At 37.1% G+C, this 20,700-nt stretch overlaps 2 protein-coding genes across 3 annotated transcripts in view; one reads left to right on the top strand and one right to left on the bottom strand.

Annotated features, from left to right (window-relative positions):
* The window catches only part of LOC108431559 (centromere protein P), a 103,353-nt gene that overhangs the window by 30,140 nt on the left and 52,513 nt on the right, over window positions 1-20,700 (bottom strand). The window lies entirely within an intron of this gene.
* aspn (asporin (LRR class 1)) lies at window positions 59-12,138 on the top strand. Its single transcript, XM_017704799.1, has 8 exons — window positions 59-333; window positions 4,763-5,037; window positions 5,177-5,289; window positions 6,750-6,963; window positions 8,925-9,035; window positions 9,250-9,343; window positions 9,704-9,842; window positions 11,472-12,138. The coding sequence occupies exons 2-8, from the start codon at window positions 4,800-4,802 to the stop codon at window positions 11,670-11,672; spliced, it is 1,110 nt and encodes a 369-aa protein (XP_017560288.1). The 5' UTR covers window positions 59-333; window positions 4,763-4,799; the 3' UTR covers window positions 11,673-12,138.

Raw genomic sequence — 20,700 nt, 5'->3', positions numbered from 1 at the left:
TTATAAGGACGAGCCATTGAATATATAAGCTTACAATTTTGGCCAGGTTTCAAGTAGTGATGAGAAACATATGAGTGCTAACAAAGCGTGTTCAGCAGTAGTTAAGAATTCAGTGAAGCTGGGATCAGTGTGAGGTCTTTATTTCACACATAGCTCCTCACACTGACAGCATTTTCTCATGTCTGTTCAAGGATTTTAATCTTTGAAGAACAACTCCTTTTTTTCCTCTTGAGATTTTGTGCAATAACTTAGGATCTGCAGTTTTGACAACTTGAATTCATGTCACCCCTAGAGGCTTTCTGGAGCTGAAGAAGGATCACGCACATTTCTAAGGTATGGCATCTTTTACAGAGTACATTTATGAAATGAATTAGATGAGTTCCTCAATTTTTTGTTCTTACAGTTTGAGCTGAATATTTGCAAAAGAGGCTGTAACTGTTCTGAACTGCTGCATGTAAAAAAATTTGGACAGCCTGTATTAATATACATCATGTGTAGGTTTTAAAGGTAAAAGAACTCTAATGAGCAGTCATTCACTATTCTGTACATAAACTGTTTCCATACAAAGATACAGCAATTAGTCACAACACAACCAGCCAAGAGCTTAAAACACTGTGATTAGGAGAACTGCACTAATCAAGAAGCTGAAGATGCTGACTAACCCTATTAGAAAGCATCAACCCACTGTACTTTATCTACTTTATCTCCAATGCATTTTGCAGTAGAAATGCTTGTGCTGTTATATTCCTGCTAATGTAATTAGGCAATCACTCCTGCTGATTAAAACAGTTTTTCCTTATTCTGATATTTTTCCTGTTTCCCCTCATAAACTGTACCACACTTTAATAAGCGGTGAGAGTTAATTGCTCTAACTAACAACACATGTGCAAAGTTGGTTTGCAGCAAAGAACATTAGTGCATCACTTTCTTTTTATTGCCAGTTCATTTTTAACCAACTTTGCATGATATTTTGTGGTAAAAACCTTCTGTATCAAAAATTCATGTGTTCTCACAATATTCATTTCCAACTCCTAAGAGGTATTTAAAGTGGAGCACCACAAAATTTTCAAAATTTCAGCATGATTAAATGCTTAAGAAGTAAACAAAGTCATTTAGAGTGGTTTGGTGTGAAATTTTCTGCTCTAGAGAAACTTACAGAGACAGTATTGTACACAGTGGTGGTGATAGGAACCAGACCTCCTCTAAAAGCTCCCTCACATAAGGTTAGTACATGAAATGGTTATGATTACCATGCCTGAGACACTGTTTTTAGGATAGTTTTGAGATTTATTACTTTTACATATCAATTTACAAATCTATCCTAAAAACTAAAACTACACTAAAATTACTTTTTGAAATGATAGTTTTGAAATAAAAAGCATTTTTTTTTTCAAGTTCACTGATGGTTTGAGATACCAAATAAAATAATCACATGTGTACACACTGCAAGCCACGGTTTCTATTACCACCGCTGTAAAACTACCATGGTAGGTACCCATTTCACATTAAACCACTCTAAATGACTTTGTTCACATCAACAATTAAATTATGTACAAACTTAGGAGGAAGAAGTTCAGGAAAGGAGAAAAGGAAGTACATAAACCAAAGTTTTATGCAAATGACTGACTGGATTAGAGAAGTCAAGGCTAGAGGTGGAACTGTGTGACAGTCACATAAAAGCAATCAAATTATGAACAACAGAATTACTGTGGCTTACATTCAAACTTAGTGAGAAGGTTAGAAAACCTGTTCTTCCCTTTTCTCCTTAATGCATTACAGCCATTGCATGAATTTTGTACCGATACAGTTAAAGTTTTTTACCGATAAAGTAAAAAGTTTACCGATAAAGTTTTTTTGCATGAAGCCACAGAAGAACAGAAGAACCGTTCAATGAATAGTAATTTAAAAAACATTTCTGGAAATGAGATACGTGAGAGAAGAACTTAAAAAAAAAAAAAAACACATTATATAAATGTTCTATGAAAAAACAATCAATTTAAGGCATACAGTGCAGAACTGACCAATTTAAGGTTTGTTACAGTATGTCAAGATCCTTTAAACCATTAAATGGTTCTTCAAATTCAAAAATCCTGTTTTCAAATATAGTTCTTTAGGGAACTAAAACTGGTTCTTATTTAATATCACTCAAAGAACCTCTCGTTTCTAGAGAGTGCAGATATTGAAGGTAACTGTAAGTAGTGGTCTTCCTTGAGGAGAGCTTTTGAAATGGTTGTATTTAATATAATGTTAGAGATTTTCCAAACACTAAGATGAACATAACATTTTCTAAGTTCCCAATGTACTTATCTTCTGCTTCCACACTGATTTGGTTGACAATCAAACAGGTCTTCAAATGAGGGACCCCTCACAATCATCTCTGACAGGACAAAAGGTCTGGCAACAGAGTGTAACTGCCCACTCAGTTGCTCAAATAATAACTTCAGATTGAGCTGGTGGTCCTGGAAGGAGAACTACACAAAAGCAAAATGGCAACTGATTGTGATTTGGAGTTTTCACAAACACAACCTACAATTCTGTAATAGCTTGAACTCAGTCACATAGCAGAAGAGGCGCCTTCCACCAAAATGGTATGCTACAGTAATCTTGTGGGATCTTGCAAAGAGATTCCTGCTGCCCACCATCACTGTTGGATACAACTTGGTAGGAGTGGACACAGACACTCCTCAACAGCCTGTTGCAGGATTTTTTCCCACTCGCATCATCTGATTTAAAAACCTCAACCAACTACAACCAAAGCCTCAGCTAGTCAGCATCATATGAGAACAGCCACAAGCCAGAACTGAAGAGAACTGCAGAGCCCCCCAAACATTCAGCTTTAGTTTCAAACCCACTTAGTCCATCACCACAGTGGAGCAACAAAAAGTCTTAGTTTACTTTGTTGTCTTGGCTTGTGCTGAAGAATTATGCATGTTGGCAGGAAAATTAGAAGAAACAGTAGAAGAAAACAGAAGATGAGTACAAAATTAAGCTTCATTAAGCCTCACAGAATTAAAGATATACTACCATAACTCCAGTGATATGAATAGCAATGCCCTTAGTGAAAACAGAATAAGGAATAAAACTTAAACAACATGGCAGGGAGTTAAGCTGTGGTTGCACTACCTTAGGCAGATGTTATTTAACAACAGAAAGGTTGATGAGTAAAACTTACAACTGCCTGCATCCTACATTTGTCTTGTATTTTATGTTTCCCTTGAGGTCCATACATAATATTTGTATGGTTTTATGTACCAAAAAGGGTCATAATTCATTTTTACAAGACCATTTTCCAACCTCTCTTCATCCCTTAGAGTTGACCAGGCTGATTTTGTTATTCTGTCTTTAAGACTGAGATATGTATATGAGCTCTTTTCTGATTGGCTGTCTCATTTGCGCCGCATTCAAGAAACTCTCAGAGCTGCAACAATCCTTGTTTGTGGATTGGGCAGGGCTAAACTGCTGTAGGCCGAGTAGGCAGATATAAGTTAATGAGTCGATTCTCGTGACATCACAAAAGAAATTAATTCTTAAAAAGTTGTTTCAGCAGCTTAATCTCCATATATGGACATTAAACATGTTTACATATTACTTCAAACTTTATTTTAAAAAGGCAAGGGATATTCAGTTTTTCATGTTATAGACCATATAAGTTGCAGTTAAGTAACAGTCATCACTGAAACAACTGTATAACTGCCTTTTATTTTTGGGTAGATGTGACGCTGTTAAATCATGAAAACATATTCTCGTTGCAAATAAAACTTGTTAAGCTATGTCATCATAACTTCTAATCAGAAGAATAATAATGTATTGTTTATAATCACACACTAACATTCAAAAGTTTGGAATCACTTGCCATATTAACTTTTTTTGTTTTATTAAATATTTCAAGAATTATGTGAACAAGAAGTCATTAAATGATAAATAGCTGACTGAAGCCAAACAACTTGCGTCCCAACTAAATCGTACAGCCCTTTTATAGGATTTGGTTGGGACTTAAGATTGGAAACTATCTAACTGTGATTTTTCTGACTAATACTGCAACTGCAATTTAAATTGTGATTATTATATAATTATTGTATACTATATTAAGGCATTTTGTAGCCAAGCAGTTCTGTTTTAGGTTTGATACTTGAACTCTTAACTTAAATGTAGTGTGCCAAGTTGCCAGTAAGTTGCAGCTGTGATATCACAACACATGGGGATTTGGACACCTCTGATTGGAACTTATCTGTAGACAATTCACAAGCTCTGTGTTTTTAGGTTCAATTTCCACTTATAAAATGTAAAACATTTTTAATACTGCAGGCTTAAGTTTTGAAAAATGCAGGCCTTGTGATCTGAAAATTGCACTCAAATTGCGATTTCGATATAAACAAGTTTAATCTTTCTGGCCTATTTAAAATAACTGCATATTATTTTTATTCTAACCTTAAATTTGACTGTTTATAGCTTTCCCCGTCTTTTTAGAATCTTCCACAGCTCTGCACGCAGCTAATATCCCTTCATTTTTGTTTTCAGCTTCAGTTTTCTAGTAATGGTTTGAAAAATTTGAATTTGAGCAGGACTCTCACATTAGAATCATTAAACAATTGTCTATATAGTACCATTCCATTGTGCAAAATAGTGATTGTATAAAACATTGCAACTCAGCCATAAACAATACAAAAATAGACAGAATTCTGTCAAAACTAAAGAAAGAAATGTGCCATAATGTAGGTGCCTAAATAATCTGCATTAATAAATGTACTATTTCCATACCCAGGTGTTACCAGTGTAGAAACCCAGACGTAACTTCCACAATGAGAGTCCTTTTGCTCTTCACCCTATTGCTGCTGTGTCATGCAAAACCATACAAGCCAATCAAGATCATGGAGCTGATGAAGATCCATGAGATCATGCAACAGGATGACAGGGATGATGGTGATGATGATGATGATGATGAAGACGACGATTTTGACGATTTTGAAGCCAATTTTATATCAGACTGCCCCTTTGGCTGCACGTGCTCCAGAAGAGTAGTTCAGTGTTCAGATCTAGGTAGAAGATATTTCTTGCCCTACCTTTCTGGACCATAAAATCTTTATACAATATTGGTGTAAACATATCTGGTGCACTTCTCACTGTCTTGGTGGCAAGCATGCCCAGGTTTTAACATTTGCAATCCCTCTTTTTTCAGGTTTGACATCAGTTCCACGTGATATTCCAGCAGACACATTAATGATTGATCTCCAAAACAATGATATCACTGAAATTAAGGAGAATGATTTCAAAGGACTGACTAATCTATACGTAAGTTGAGTACACCATTAACAAATGCTGCAGTTAAATATGTAATAGTGTAACATTCAGTGTTTTTCCAGTGGGCTTTTCTAATTATCTGGCAAGACATATTGTTCAAACAAGCACAACAACATCTTATAATTTATGTATAATTGCAGAGCAGAAATGTGGTAATAAATTTTCATGGGCTGCAAATTTGAGGCACATCCTTGATGAACGGATGCATTATGTTCCTTAAACTGAATGTTTTTCTAATAACCAATGCCACATATTTACTTGACTGGAGCCAAGAAAGAATATCAAAAGAAGAGAACATACAAGAAGTATCATCTACATCTCTTTAAACAGGAAATGACTTTTTTTTTTTATTTCTACAAACTGAGTCATTAAGATGGAGAAAAAGTCGTTCAGAGTGGTTTGACATGAAACACTCTGTTCTAAGAAACTTAGGGAGTATCCACCCTCAAGTACGTTTGACCCCCAAGGTCCAGTTTGTTTGAGCAGTGTGATCGCTGCCTGGCTACATTATGCTTAACTGCTTGAAGAGATAAGCTCGGGCACAGTTTGCATCTAGTAGCCCAAGCATGGAACTCAAACAATTAATTTGAGAATATTTGGGTTAATAGCATGTCTGGTTATCACCTTACTAAGAAAGTGAATTGCAGTCTGTAACTAAAGCTGCAACATTCCTCCCTTAGCATCAGCTGCCTCTGTATGTACAGCATGATTAATCAAAAATACTGCTGCATTGCATAATCAATAGATCTATAAGGCATGTGAAAACAACCCCAAGTACAGTCATGAACTACATTGTGCTATGTGAGAACACTTCTCTTCAACCCATCATTTTGACGTAAGCGGGGACGATACAAGGCAACCGGGTATGGTGTGAGTATGCCCTTACAGTGGCAGTGATGGAACCAGATGTCTGAAGAGCTTCATGCCTCTAAAAGGTTGTCTAATGCCAGACACTAAAAAGCTTTACAAAAGCTTACAAACATATCTTTGGCAGAGAAACACATGCATTGAGTTCTAGGACAAAATAGTACCCTTACTAGTTTGGTTTCATCACCTTTTCACAATCATCAAAATTAAATATATGACAACTCGGTAGACACACATAGGTTCACTGATTGTTTTGGATGCTACAAAAAAGGACTTTTCTTCTATTGTAGACATCAAATGCTGGTTCTCATCAATGCCACTGTAAAGAAATCTGAATCTAAGGTTCTCTACAATGAACCATTTCACTTCAAAACACTTTGAATAATATTTTTGCAATTTCAACTAATTATGGAGATGTTTAAAAAAAAAAAAAAAGCAGTGAAATTCATTAAGAAAACACCTAAATTACCATATTTTAAGTTTTGCCAATGTTATCTGTCAAGTAAGTGATAAATATGGATGAAACATCTTATGTACAAATTGTAGGTAATCGCTTTAGTTTTCTCATTTTTTTGTTTGTACAGGCCCTGTTTCTTGTCAATAACCGGATATCAAAGATTCATCCGAAAGCTTTCCAAAACATGGAGAAACTCCAGCTTCTCTACTTGTCATATAACCTTCTGACACAAATACCTGAAAATCTGCCAAGGAACATTCTGGAGCTGAGGATCCATGACAACAAGATAAGCAGAATTCAAAAGGAGGCTTTCAAAGGCATGCAGTCACTACATGTTCTAGGTATGACTTCAAAAAGAAGTACCGAAAGATCCAACCAATTCCAACTATGAAAATATTTACCAGTTTTAATCATTGAGTTATATTCTTGACATGGACACAAAGTGACACAACTGAATATAAGGCCAAAAATATTATTATTTTAATCAAAATCCCAATTTGTAATTGTAAAACTTCCATTTTTACATCACAAGAGCAGCAGGATTTCTAACCTAATAACATGAAGCTTATGAACTGCCGGCAAATGAGCAACAAAACACCCACATGATTTTTCCAACTCAAAAAGTTCATGTAACCTGGCCCATGTAACCCAGTCAGGGTCAGTCCAAAGAGGCAACGTGGGGAGACCATGTGGGCCCACCACCTGCAAGGTCCAGCACAGGGGAGTGGTACAGTGCGGTATAAACAGTGGGAGATGATGGGGAGGCACTTGGTGGCCTAGGCCCCTCTGGCAGAAACTGGCTCTTGGTACGTGGAATGTAACCTCAATGAGGGGAAGGAGTCAGAGCTTGTGCAGGAGGTTGAGAGGTAACAACTAGATATAGTTGGGCTCACCTCCACCCACATTGTCGGCTCTGGAAACAAACTGCTGGATAGGGGTTGGTCCCTCTCATACTCAGGGAGTGCACAGCGTGAGAGGTGCTGGGTGGGTGTGGGGATACTCACAAGTCCCTGGCTGGCGGCCGTGAAGTTGGAGTTTGTCCCGGTGGACGAAAGGGTCGCCTCAATGTAAAATAAAACCACAGAGAGGAAACTCTGACTGTTGTGTGTATTCGGCCGTAATATTCAGAGTATTCAGCCTTCTTGGAGCTAGTGTGGCTCTGGAAAGGGCCTTGCCTACAGACTCCATAGTCTTACTGGGAGATCTAAACCCGAATGGTGAATACTTACTGGACTTCTGTGCAAGGCATGGTTTGTCCATAAGGAACACCAAGGCAGACTGATGATCAGACCCAGTAGGCCCAAGTAAATAGTGAGAGTGTACTGGGAACGAATGTCAGAGGCCCCTGTTTGGAATGATTTTAACTCCCACCTCCGGGAGAGCTTTTCTCATGTCCCAGAGGAGGTAGGGGACATGGAGTCTAAATGGACCCTGTCCAAAACCTCCATTGTGGAAGCTGCCAGGCGTAGATGTGGCCAAAAGCTTGTGGGTGCCTGTCAGGCCGATAACCCACCAACCCACCGGTGGACGCCAGTGGTGAGGGAGGCCGTCAAGCTGAAGAAAGTGGCCTTTAGGGACAGGATAGCCCGAAGGACCTCCGACTCAGCAGAGAGGTACCGACAGGCAGTGGCGGAAGCAAAATCCAGGGCGTGGGAGGAGTTTGGTGAAGCCATGGAAAAAGAATTTTGGTCGGCCTCGAGGAGGTTCTGGATAACTGGCGACTCAGAAGTGGTCGGATTGGCTTCTCCCAAGCTGTACTCGGCAGGGGTGGAGAAATTCTGACTTCAAATGAGGATACTGTCGGTCTGTAGAAGGAGCACTTTGAGGAACTCAAAGACATCTTATAAAGTATATATTGAAAAATGATTTGAAACCTACCAACATTCATTATTGGTATAATATTTATACAATATTTATAATAGAACACAAACATAGTTTGCCCCACCAAGATAGAAGGTTTGGTCACCTCTGGTATGAAAGGCTCTACATTTTTGACAGGTTCATGTAGTGTACACTTGGCTTAAGAAAAGTGCAGCATGTCAAGTTTAAAACACCTAATTATGAAGAAAGATTTATTTTGTCTAAAGACTAAGTACAAAAGCAAAGATGAATACAACTACTTGGAATTTAGGCATCACACAATCTGTATAACTAACACTTCAGTGGTGCAATTCCAGACTTGTTTTTACTAGGTCTTTAAAGGTCTTTACTACAAGAAGAATGCCACAGTAAAATCTGCAAAAAGATAGATCCTCAGTGACCGAGCTCACCATCATTAATCACAATTAATCTCTCTCACCAGAAATAAGTGCAAATCCAATTGCCAACAGTGGGATTGAGCTTGGAGCTTTTGATGACATGGCAACCCTTTACTTGAGAATTGCAGAGGCAAAGCTCACAGCAGTGCCAAAAGGTAACTTTTCTAAAATAACAAGAGCAAAGTTGCAAGATTTTAACCACTCATGACTTTGTATATTTATTGACTGAGATTACTTCTCCCAGCTGGCCATGAATAGAACAGATTCTGACTGAGCTCAAATTAAATGCTCTTAAACTGCAGTTATTTTTTAAGGGTCCTTTTTGAAGAAATGTTTACTTGAGACACTTGCCACATCGTGTCTTCACAGATCTTCCCTCTTCTCTCACTGAACTTCATCTGGATTATAATAAAATTGGTAAAGTTGAAGTAGAAGACTTTATCCGATACAAAAATCTACTGAGGTAAACACATTGCACTACAATGATGTCTAGGGATGGATAATGTCATATTTACAGTTAATATAATGCTCTTCTATGCATATTGTGGATATCATCAGTACTGAAGTAACCCTGACTAACTGCACGCATCTTTATATGATTAATGTATCACACAATTAAACCTCTTCTACTGGATTTTGTGTGGCACTGCTATGGATTTTGTGACTGTACCAAGTTATCAAACCTCAAAAGTATTGTAATGCATGTTAAATGGGTACAAGAATGCTAGTACATTTTCCAACATGGCCCAACACTAGTGCAGCCATAGCATCTCCCTGGACATAAATGGACACATATTAACATAGTTCTCTATTTCAATCACAGGCTGGGGCTGGGTTTCAATCAGATCAAGTTTGTGGAGAACGGGACCTTAGCAAGTATTCCCAAAATCAGAGAAATCCATTTGGACAACAACAAACTGAAGAAAGTCCCACCAGGTCTGAACACACTTAAGTATTTACGGGTAAGTTAAGCCAGTTTTTTTTTTTTTTTTTTTTTAAATAAGATCAATGATGGTGAAGTAATACGGCACATGAAGACATACCACCATTCAAAAGTTTGGAATCATGTCATTCATAATTACTGTTATTTTATACTCAATAATGTAGGCTGAACTAGTATGAACTAGACAGAGATATTTTAAAATTGTTTTATTCTTTTTTTGGGGAATAATAAGTTATTAAATGATAAATAATACACTGTAAATCTCTATTTACTTAGAGAGGTACATTCCTTGAGACACTACCTGCTTTAAGATTTGAATCACTTTTCAAATATGAGGCATTCTGGATGTTCATTTTGGTGTAATTTCATTCTCAATGTTATACAGCTTTCTTGGTCACTGTGGAATCATCTACAGCTCTGGTTAAAGTTCTAGACACATCTAACAATTAATTTGAACAGTTTCCTGTACTGTTGCATGCAAAAGTCTGGGCATCCTGGTCAAATGATATATGACAAGGTTTGTTGGTTTTCTAAGTGCAAAAGTGTTAACACATCCTCTACAGAGAAGATACTTCTGAATATTTTAATGCATAATTAATAAGTAATAAATAAGTTACCCTTTATTAATCCCACAACAAGGAAATTCACTGCTGCATTTAACCCATTGCTGTGCAGTGAAACACCACATACACACTAGTGAATGCACACACATTACGGGCAGTAAGCACACTCGCCCAGAGTGATGGGCATCCCTGGGAGCAGTTGGGGGTTAGATGCCTTAAGGGTACCTCAGTCACGTCCTGTCAGCTCAGGGGATCGAACTGGTGACGTTCTGGTCACAAGGCTGGTTCCCTCCAGCCCATTACGGCCCAGAATGAATGTCTATTTGCTTAATTTAACACATTTGAGGAAAAAAAGACTGCAAAATGGCAGATTTAATATTTTTTGTGTTTTTTTTTTCTCATTGTGTTAAATAGTGCACTAAAAACTGCAGTTTGTATCCTATAGAGGATATGTTAACATATCACTCAGAAAATCAACAAATCATTCAATTTGATCTGAGGTGTTCATCATTTATAAAGTAGTATCATCTTAATCATCTGTGGGACCCATTTTCAAAAAAAAAAACAAAAAAAAAACCTATTATTTCAACCTCAGATTCCATGGGCTTTACTCATTTTCTGTGAAGAACATATAACATAACACATTTTCAGTGACTTCACACTGTTCACCCCTTACATATTTATATTACACATGTGGTGTTGGGGTGAACCTGCAGGAATAAAAGTGTGGTGGTGCTGTGTCCCTTCACTCTGTTCTCCTCCTACATGACCTGCTGTTAGTGTGTGTGTTTGTATATGTGTGCATGTGTGTGAGGGTGGACAACATGGACAGGCTGCTGACTGGCTACAGCTGCTAAAGGAGAACTCTACACTAGCCACTTGTGATATTTTAAACATCTGGTATTTTTTAATTGTTATGGATGTATTAAATGAGTAACATCATCAACACCACACAAGGGTTAAAAGAATCGCACATGTATCTGCAACAAAACTATTTTTATATTATTGAAAATAGTAAGCTTTTGAATGGTAGTTTATATTCAGATGGTCTTGTCTCTAATGCAACATCGCTTTGCTGCCATTAGGTGGTGTACCTCCATGCTAACAGCATTACCCATGTGGGAGTGAATGAATTTTGTCCAACTAAAACCAAGGCCAAGAAGACTCTCTACACAGGAATCAGCCTTTTTGCCAATCCAGTGAAGTACTGGGAGATTCAACCACCCACTTTCCGCTGTGTTTCTGGCCACAGAGCTGTGCAACTGGCCAATTTCAGAAGAAAGTGAGCATTTCTGACTGTGTCAGAATATCCTTCCTCTGGAGGGCAGCATTTCAACCTATTTCTAATAATGTCCTAGCTTCTTATTATATAGGGATCCTATTCCCTCAGTCTGCCAGGCTGCACTGCACACCCAGTGCATCATATCTGCTGTTGAACTGGCAGTTTACTTGAACAAATGTATTGTGAAGACAGTGAGAAAATATATAACAAGATATCCAGCAGGGATTTGTGCTGGCATCAAATGGTTAGAATAGACAATAGAGTAGCCACATTGGGTGTAAGCATTGCATATGTTTTGAAAATTACTGTTTATGTTCACTGAGATTCACTGCATTTTCAAACAGTATCTCTTACACAACACAGATGTTGCCGACTAATTTCATAACATCAGAGGAATTACAATATCTTATCAAGTGTACGTTGTGAAACCTGAAATCAGACCTTCTAAAATAAATCATACCTGGTTGGTTTGTTTGTGTGATTATTATAATTCATAAGTTACAGATCTCAACCCTTTTCTGATTAGGCTATTTGTTACATTCATTTTCTTCTTCAGTAAAAGCAGATCATGATCATTGCTCACCAGGAGGGTGTTTCGCAGCCATTTTGTATTATGGCAGGAATAGTCTTAGTTAAGATATATAAACTTACATATGTTTAACTGTAAACATTTCTTTGATTACTAATGCGAAGTGCTGGTTTAAACTAAACCGCAAACACTGTCAACAAATCCTTGTTTGTGAGTGATGTAGAGTACTGCGTAAAAATCAGACCCCTTCTTCATTTATTTAATTGAATTTGTTCAGTCAAAACAGTCATTAAGTACAAGTTATTCATTTTTTTAGGAAATATTTCTTAGGTGATTAGGTAATTCACTTGCATAAGAAATAAACTCATAGAAAAATGAATCAGAAGTTTCCAAAACTGGAGTACTGAAACAATACAGAGAAAATGGGACTCTTAACACCTGTGAACAATCTGGTAAACATCAAATCTGTTCCCATCAGATAAACAGCACTTAAAAGCTTTCGTCTTTGAGAGAGAGGAGAAACATCAAGCTGCTTCCGATCTGAAAACATCCACAGGTGTTTCTGTCCATCCTTCCACTGTGAGAAGACAACTCAGTGCTATGGGTGTGAAAAGCTGTGTAGCTGTCTCTATTTTACAGAGTTAAAGGAAAGTTAAACTTAATTAAATTTGAACTAGAACAACAAATCAGGACATCTGAGATGAAGAGTAAGGTCTTCCGGAGTGATGAATCGAAATTTGTAACAGGGATTACTTCTAATATTGAACTTCGGAGGTGTGGAGAAATATGAAAAACCAGGTCTCTGGGGGAAAAAAACTGGAAGCTGTAATAAAGGTAAATATGGACACATTAAATACTGAAACTTTTGATACTGTATTAAGTAGTTGTTGCTGTTTCCTGACACTGAAAAATGAACATGCACTTAATGGCCATTCTGAATGCAAATCAAATAAATAAAAAAGGTGAGTTTTTGCCTAACACTGTATTTCATTTTGGAGGTCAGCAGACAGTCCAGCAGATGGAGCTGCTGGTTTAGGTTTTGACACTGGTCTTGTTGGTCTCCCTGCACGATTCAATGCAATAGTAATAATACTCAACAGATGTAGTTTTTGTGGTTAATAAAGCCAACATGCACTACAATCATAGGATAAACAGAAATATAATTAATATTGGCAGGAAAAACTTAATCAGATTACACTTTACATAACTGAACAGAATTAATAACTAAACTGCTCCTAAATCAACCACTGAATTGCTGAAATATCAATCGTTAACTTCAGCAAATGTCTACATCAGACCAAATCTTGCATTCACTGGCAATGAAACTTTATGAAAAGATTAGCCAACTTCGTTCTTCTACAAACTGCTAACAAACAAAGCAATTGCCAGAGGTATTTTGTTCATAATCAATCTACTACTGGAATAAATATTTAGTAATTTCGCAATTTAGCTTTAGGTCAGCCATAATGAATGTTCAATTCAGATTTAAACAAATAGTTTACATCTGGGACAATTCATTCAGTAAGGTTCATATTAACAAATGTTCGTGAAGTTTAGAAAAACTATGAGTAACCAAGTGTTTCATTCATTATTAGAGAAAACTATTTTAGAGCTAGTCATAATATCCAGCTCCTAATATGCATGGAGAATGCACACTTTCAAACTAATGCCACCAATCTCCAAATTTTCATGAAACCTATTACATTTTTTTTGAGAACTATTACCACTGCAGCACTGTTGAGCACCTCAGTACATACAGAGGAGGGTAAACTCCCACAGGTGATCATGCAGACACAGCTGTTAGTTGATAATGAATCCCAGGATTACAGCTCAGCTTAGAAGATACAGCGCTGAGGCTGCAAAAAGCTTAGGCAGCCATGAAAACAGCAGTGTTCAATGCCAGTAACACACTAAAGGACATTAGAATAAACACAAATAAGTATGTATGCAGCAACACAATTTTGTTTTGGGGAAAAGTCGGTCAGGTGAACGCAGGTTTGGATTCTGACTTAAATAGGATTTGTTAACTTCCATCAGCAGCACCTTATATGATTTAATAATATATTGATTAGATAACCTAGGTTTTGGATGGTAACTGTAAATACTGGACTTCTTTGAGGAGAACTGTGAAAATGGTCAACACACAAAAAGAAAATCTGAAATTGATTATTTATTTCTATTTATTCTAATACTAATGTCTGTTGAAACAAAGAAATGCTTTCTGGCCACATAAATGGATTTATCGATAATTTTGCTCAGAGCTTTACATTAAAAAAGATGCGACTTCCACTGTTCTGTTTTCCCACCTTCTTAAAACCATGAATAAAGCCATCTAAGGGAAGCACTGTTATTTCATCTTGCATAAACAATTCGTAACTCCTGGTGAGACTTACACAAAGGTTTTTCTTGCCCATTTAAAAATATTCCTTACTGAACTGGAACAACATTTTAGATATTCTACTGCAAAATAACAATCCTGGATAATTTCCTAAGAATACTACAAATAGACGTATGCCTGCTGACAGCTGATCGTCTAAGTTCCAGAACTGGGAGCCCCTTTTTCCAACATTATGGAATGTGCACTTTGATTGTTTGAGAAAAAGCTTTCCAATGCATCAATTTTCTTCATCACAATTTGGCCAGTCTGAGGAGCGCAGACAGACATAAAGGGGGTGGGGAGAGGGGAGGGGGTGGAGGAGGGTTGGACACCAAGGGAACAGTGAGAGAAACTTCGCTCAGGAAACATATGGAACAAATCTGCAGGTTGGCCTGTGCTGCTGCTGCCACGTCTCACATACCGGTGTCTCCAAAAACTCACAACAGGTTTGGACCATTTAAGCTCTCTCAGCCAGGCAAACACCTGGGGGAGTTGTATGTACATAAATTCTTCAAAGTCACAACATTTTAACAGTAACCCAGTAGAGTCTTCCTTCATGCCAAAGTAAACCTCATATAACAACATTATAAGCAATTACTTTTTAACTCTCACATCTACAAAATGTGTGGGGCTTTGTTTTACACGCAAATTATCGATATAAACACCAGAAGAAATGTGAAAACTACTGCATTTAGCAACAATACTGAGTATGGAATAACTGTTAATGTAAATAAATGAACAAGTTGCATGCAATCAGCTACACTTTAAGCCAAAGTCTGGTCTATATAGGATTTTTAAAGGTGAAACACCACTGGCTTTACATTTTACCCCAAACACTTTTGCTTAATCCATGTCAGAGTAATCTACATGTTTGTTTTTAAGTTTCCCACAGTGGCATTTTTCTACAGGGAAAGCTGTGGTTTGCTTAAACACAGAAAAACAACTCTCCACCTTGTTTTGATTAACCCTTTTCTGTTTGCCATTAGACTTCTCCTCTCTTGCGCACTCCTTCAACAAAATATGGAATATACTAATATATTGTATGTCCAGCAGTGAGGTGTTTAGACATGCTCTTGAATTTATAACTATTTATAAGCACATGGTTCAGCAAACGTCTGCTATAAGGTCTGTAGCATTTGTTACCAAATCCATTTTTCGTCAAACCTCTTTCTGCTGTCACATTGTTTCCATTTGGAAGAAACTGATCATGATGCAATAAACAAGTAGTTTTGAACAATTATTAATACATTAACACTGTTCGAATATTAATAGATACTTGCTGCATCTTGAATAGACGCATCTTCGCATTCACGTGTTACGCAGAGCTCGCGTGACAGAACCAAAGACACAACTGATGGATTGGAAGCTCATTTTATGGAATATTTCCACTGATTCTTAAAATCTTGACCTTTTAGAAGATGCTTCATTTTTCCACATACAGCTACCCACCACTAGCAGCAACTTTAAAGACCTTCTGCAACTGGGACATCAAAATTTGACTCCTAATTTTTTTTCATCCTGTGACTATCCAGCATGTCACTACTGAGAAAAACATATGGCCTGATTCCCTTAGAACACCACCAGTTCCAGCAAATGAGTACCTCTTAACAAAGAAAACTGAACCGTGATCAGCATTTGGGAAAGTGATTCTGAACCTAAAGGAGGTTGGCTCTGGCCTAACTCAGCTGCACAGCTAAAACTTTTTGACCCACATATTGATTTACATTGTACTGTATTTTGATGTGTGTTGAATTTGAGTAAGTATGTTTTCATAAGATTTCCGGGTGAGACGGATCCATTTGACTGAGCTTCTGCTAAAATCCATACAGATGCCTCTCAAAAAACAGATTCCTGTACAAGAAACATGAGACGCTCTGACATTCCAACAGATTATGCATTTAACTATTTTTCTAGTGACTACAACAGGAGCTTGGAAGATATCTAAGAATTGCAAATCCAAGCAAAATGCTGGCACATATGTGTAGGTAGTAAAATAAAGTTTTTGTAATATCTAGCCAGAAGATGTAGAAACTTAGATTCTGTAGAGGCTGTATTCCTTTGTGGGAAGGCAAATATCTAAGGGGAGTAGGCCTGAACAATCTCGTAAAATAGTTTCTATGATATTTTGTTGTTAAAAATTCAGTATTTATAAGATGCGGTGGTACTTCACAGGTCTCTGAGGAAGCATGCGCTAGCCTTCATCCTCCTAGCGTTGACAGTATTGTGTGACTGGGGGAGTCCTAACTAGCAGGTGGAATTTGACACGACTGAATTGGGGAGGGGAAAAAAAAAAGATTCCGTATTATTGATTATATAGTGACCATTTTAAATAATATAATGCTGAGTAACTCTCCTTTGATACTATTTCACCTCTCCTTTTGAAGCACATTCATGAGTTCCTGCTGGTGAGGGTTCAAGGTTGTTTCTTCTCTTTAAATGACACACACAAAAGCAGCTGGCGTGCTAATAGCTCCCCCTCATGGAGAAACTTCAGAGTGCTAAAAGGGCGCAAATGAGTTCTAAAGCCATGCCAACGTGCTTTGCATATATACAAAAATCTGGGAGCATTTTTTAATTTCTTTCTTCAGCTATAGATTCATTCAGGTACTATATTTTCACAATTCTCCTCCAAACTATCTGAACACTAGAGCTTTTCTCAAACACTGAGTTGCACTTTCAGCAGAGACAGTGGGACTCAATTGAAGCCAAACGGCTTGTAATCTCGTTTCAACAGTGAAAGGGATAAAACACTGCATGTACATATCATTTAATATTATTTAGCAAGTTGTTTAAAATAAAATAAGTCTCTAATTCTTAATCAGTTCTCTTTCCCAGCACAGCAGTTATCATCTTTGAAGCACTATCATAGAATTCCGTGCCAAGCAGTGCAGGATGTCTGATTCCATCATCGATATCCCCAGGCCTAAAGGAGAGTACTACTTGGGTACTTCATTCCATTTCTCCCTACAGTTGAGTGGTTAATAATTTTCATAACTTTGCTGGTCATACAGCTTGCTAAATTAGAAAGAGGCAGCTAGTTACACTACAAGTAAAAATCTACTGTTTCTTTTAGCGTCATTCTAGTTGATTATAACAGCATCACAAATAGTTACAAAAGCTCCATCACCATGTTCGGGCAAAGCACACAATATTATACCATCTTAGAAATGTTATGAACTGAACCAATAGCCTAGCAGCACTATTGGTGAAGGCCTAGTTAAGCTGTTGAAAACAGGGTTACACTGAGATCATGTTTTAGTTTACCAACAACAGTACAGAAATGTAAACAAATATGATAGAAATAGTTAATAACTAATTGACAAATTCACAGTGTTTTATGACTTGACACCACAGCATCAAACAAGAGATTAAGAAACGCTTAAAATTAATGGTGGATGGAGAATATTTGGTCAATTTCTTTACCAATGAGGCTAAAAAAATAGCATTTTTTTATCCACCACTTTACTAGAAAAATGGTTGTAAACTTTTGAAAAGGTGGTAGGATCAGGATTTGTTCTGCATTTAAAAACAGCAATCACATCGCTGCCAGAGAGACTTTTTTGTTTTACACCTTCTTAAGTCCTTCACAACCCCAAAAAAAAAAAAAACTTTTTGGACATTAAACACTGATGGTTCTGTAGTCATTAGAAACTGCTGTACAGACAGCAGAATAAACCTTGCTGTTGACACAGTCATTACTGAGAGTGGTGTCTAGCCAAACCAAAAAAAAAAAAGTCATAAAAGACACAGGATCCACTCTGAATCATTACATACTGGAAAAAGTGGGTATATTGTCCAGGCCTGTAATAAATGGGCTGTAAGTTTTATTTTTTGAAGAATATTCTTTCACAGCATCTACAAACAGTAATAACAGACAAGTTTCATTATCACTCTTAGCCATGTGTGTTCATGTCAGTGGAGTGTGCAAGAACAAATACTGGACAGTCAATTATTGATGTGAACTAAACACTAAATAATCAATTAACTGGCTTAAATGTGGACTTCAAACACGGAGAGCAGTAACAACAGAATGTTGTGGCAAATGTAAAGTGCAAATTGTCTGGCACTGTTCTGATAAACTGAGATTTTGTTCACCAAGAGATAAAATACCACCACAGAAATGACGTGGTCTTTGCTTAAGCCCATTATTTTGAGCTAAAATGAGTAATAAGCAAATAACTAAAAATAAATTGTATAAATATGCAGATTAATGTTCTAGCTCTGCAGGCTACAGTATCATTTAACCAATTTAACAAATAAACGAGTTAGCTCATTACAAGTTCTGCAGCTTTCCAGAACTAGATGGCATCACCTGAAAACTAAGTCTACAAAATGAGTTATTAACCAGAGAATTAATAAATTGTATGTAGTTAAGTAATGTGTGTTGTGACTGGACAAGTTGCTAAATCCTTCTGATGAACAGAAATTGATACGGTCTGTAACACTACATTAGTAGTGTTATATGACTATAATGCATGTAAGGGAAATGTGAGCTCATTCTGACAGATCACTTACAGTGAACTGTGCATTCTCAGGGGATGTCGACTGAAAACAAGCTAACTGCAGTCTTTAATGCTCAATGCAATTACATCACACAGCCTGATTAACAGAATGCAGCTGATATTTCTACACTGCGATGTACTGTGAGTCACAATTCACTTTCACACTCCTATTCACTGCGTTTTCTCAGAGTGGAAGTGCTGACATAAGATCGGTTTCTGTTAGAACAGTCTTCTTAACTAAGAGAGCGATTTGGTTCTAGTTTAGCACCCATACTCTGAGAAGCTTTACAAATACGGGCCCAGATGCTCTACGTTTCTTGCCTAATGGCTGTAACAAGTATCACACCACTCATTACCACTACACTGGTAGAAACAAAGGTTCTGTGCAGGTACATTTCTTGTTTATCAAGGTACAAACAATATAAAATGTTCCCTCAAAGGTATAACAGTGGTTTTAAGATCCAACTGCGCACCTTAACTAAGTTTTTCCCAGTGGAAAAGTACATATATATTTGTACATTTTCTTAAACGAATGTTTTAAAACAATAAAAATTTAAATAAATCAATAAAACGAAAAGCCTGAAGATGAGACGAGGTGTGGAGTCAGCATGACTAAGAAAACATAATGTCAATGCATTATGGTACAATTATGTTCCCTGACTAAAGGAACTGAGATGTACCCTTGAAGGTACCACTCCACATGAGGGCTATGAGTTTCATAACTTTTTTTCTGAGAGTGTGTGTGAACTTTAATTCCTTAACTTCTTACAATCCTCAATTACAAAAAAGTTGGGACAGTTTGTAAAATGCTAATAAAAATGCAGAGCTGTGATCTGCAAATTCTATTTCACTTCTATTTTAAATTGAATACAGCACAACACCTCAATGTATTAACTTATAAACTCAATTGCTTTATTTTTTTTTTTTTAAATAAAGATATGCCTGTTGCAAATTTGATGCCTGGAACATATTCCAAAAAAGTCAGAGCATGCTTACCACTGTGTTACATCAACAACGTTTAATAAATGTTTGTGGACTGAACACAACAGTTGTTTGAGGCCTTTGTTATCATAATTCATGTATCATGTGCCAGACACTTTTGATGGAAGGTAGGTATGGACTGCAGGCCAGCCAGTCTACCAGCCAAACTCTGAATATTCTGTAACACCTGTAAAATGTGAGTTAGCATTCATGTTGAAATGAAAGACAGCAAATGTTACTCCAAAATGTGTATATATATTGTAACATATCTGGTGCCTTCACAGATCTGCATGTTCCCCATGCCATGTGCACAAACACAGCCCATACCAAGACAAATCCTAGCTTTTTAACTTTACGCTGGTAACACTCTGGAAGGCCCTTCTCTTCTTTGGCTCAGAAAAAAAAAAAGTTCATTATTTCCAAAAACAGTCTAATGGCTGACTTTTCAGACACCAGCAAAGCAATTCCAGTGTGCATTGGGCCAATTAACATGAATCTGACACCAGAAAAGATTCTGGATGTTGATATATGGTTCCATTGCGCAGAGAATGATGTTTATTGACAATGGTTTGCACAAGTATTCCAGAGTCTATGTGGTGATCCATCACAGAAGCAGGCTGCTTTTTATTGCAGTGCCATCTAA

This window comes from Pygocentrus nattereri, chromosome 21 (assembly GCF_015220715.1).
Source record: "Pygocentrus nattereri isolate fPygNat1 chromosome 21, fPygNat1.pri, whole genome shotgun sequence".
NCBI lineage: Eukaryota > Metazoa > Chordata > Actinopteri > Characiformes > Serrasalmidae > Pygocentrus > Pygocentrus nattereri.
The sequence above is the reverse complement of the archived record's forward strand: the minus strand, read 5'-3'. Positions and strand labels throughout refer to the sequence as shown.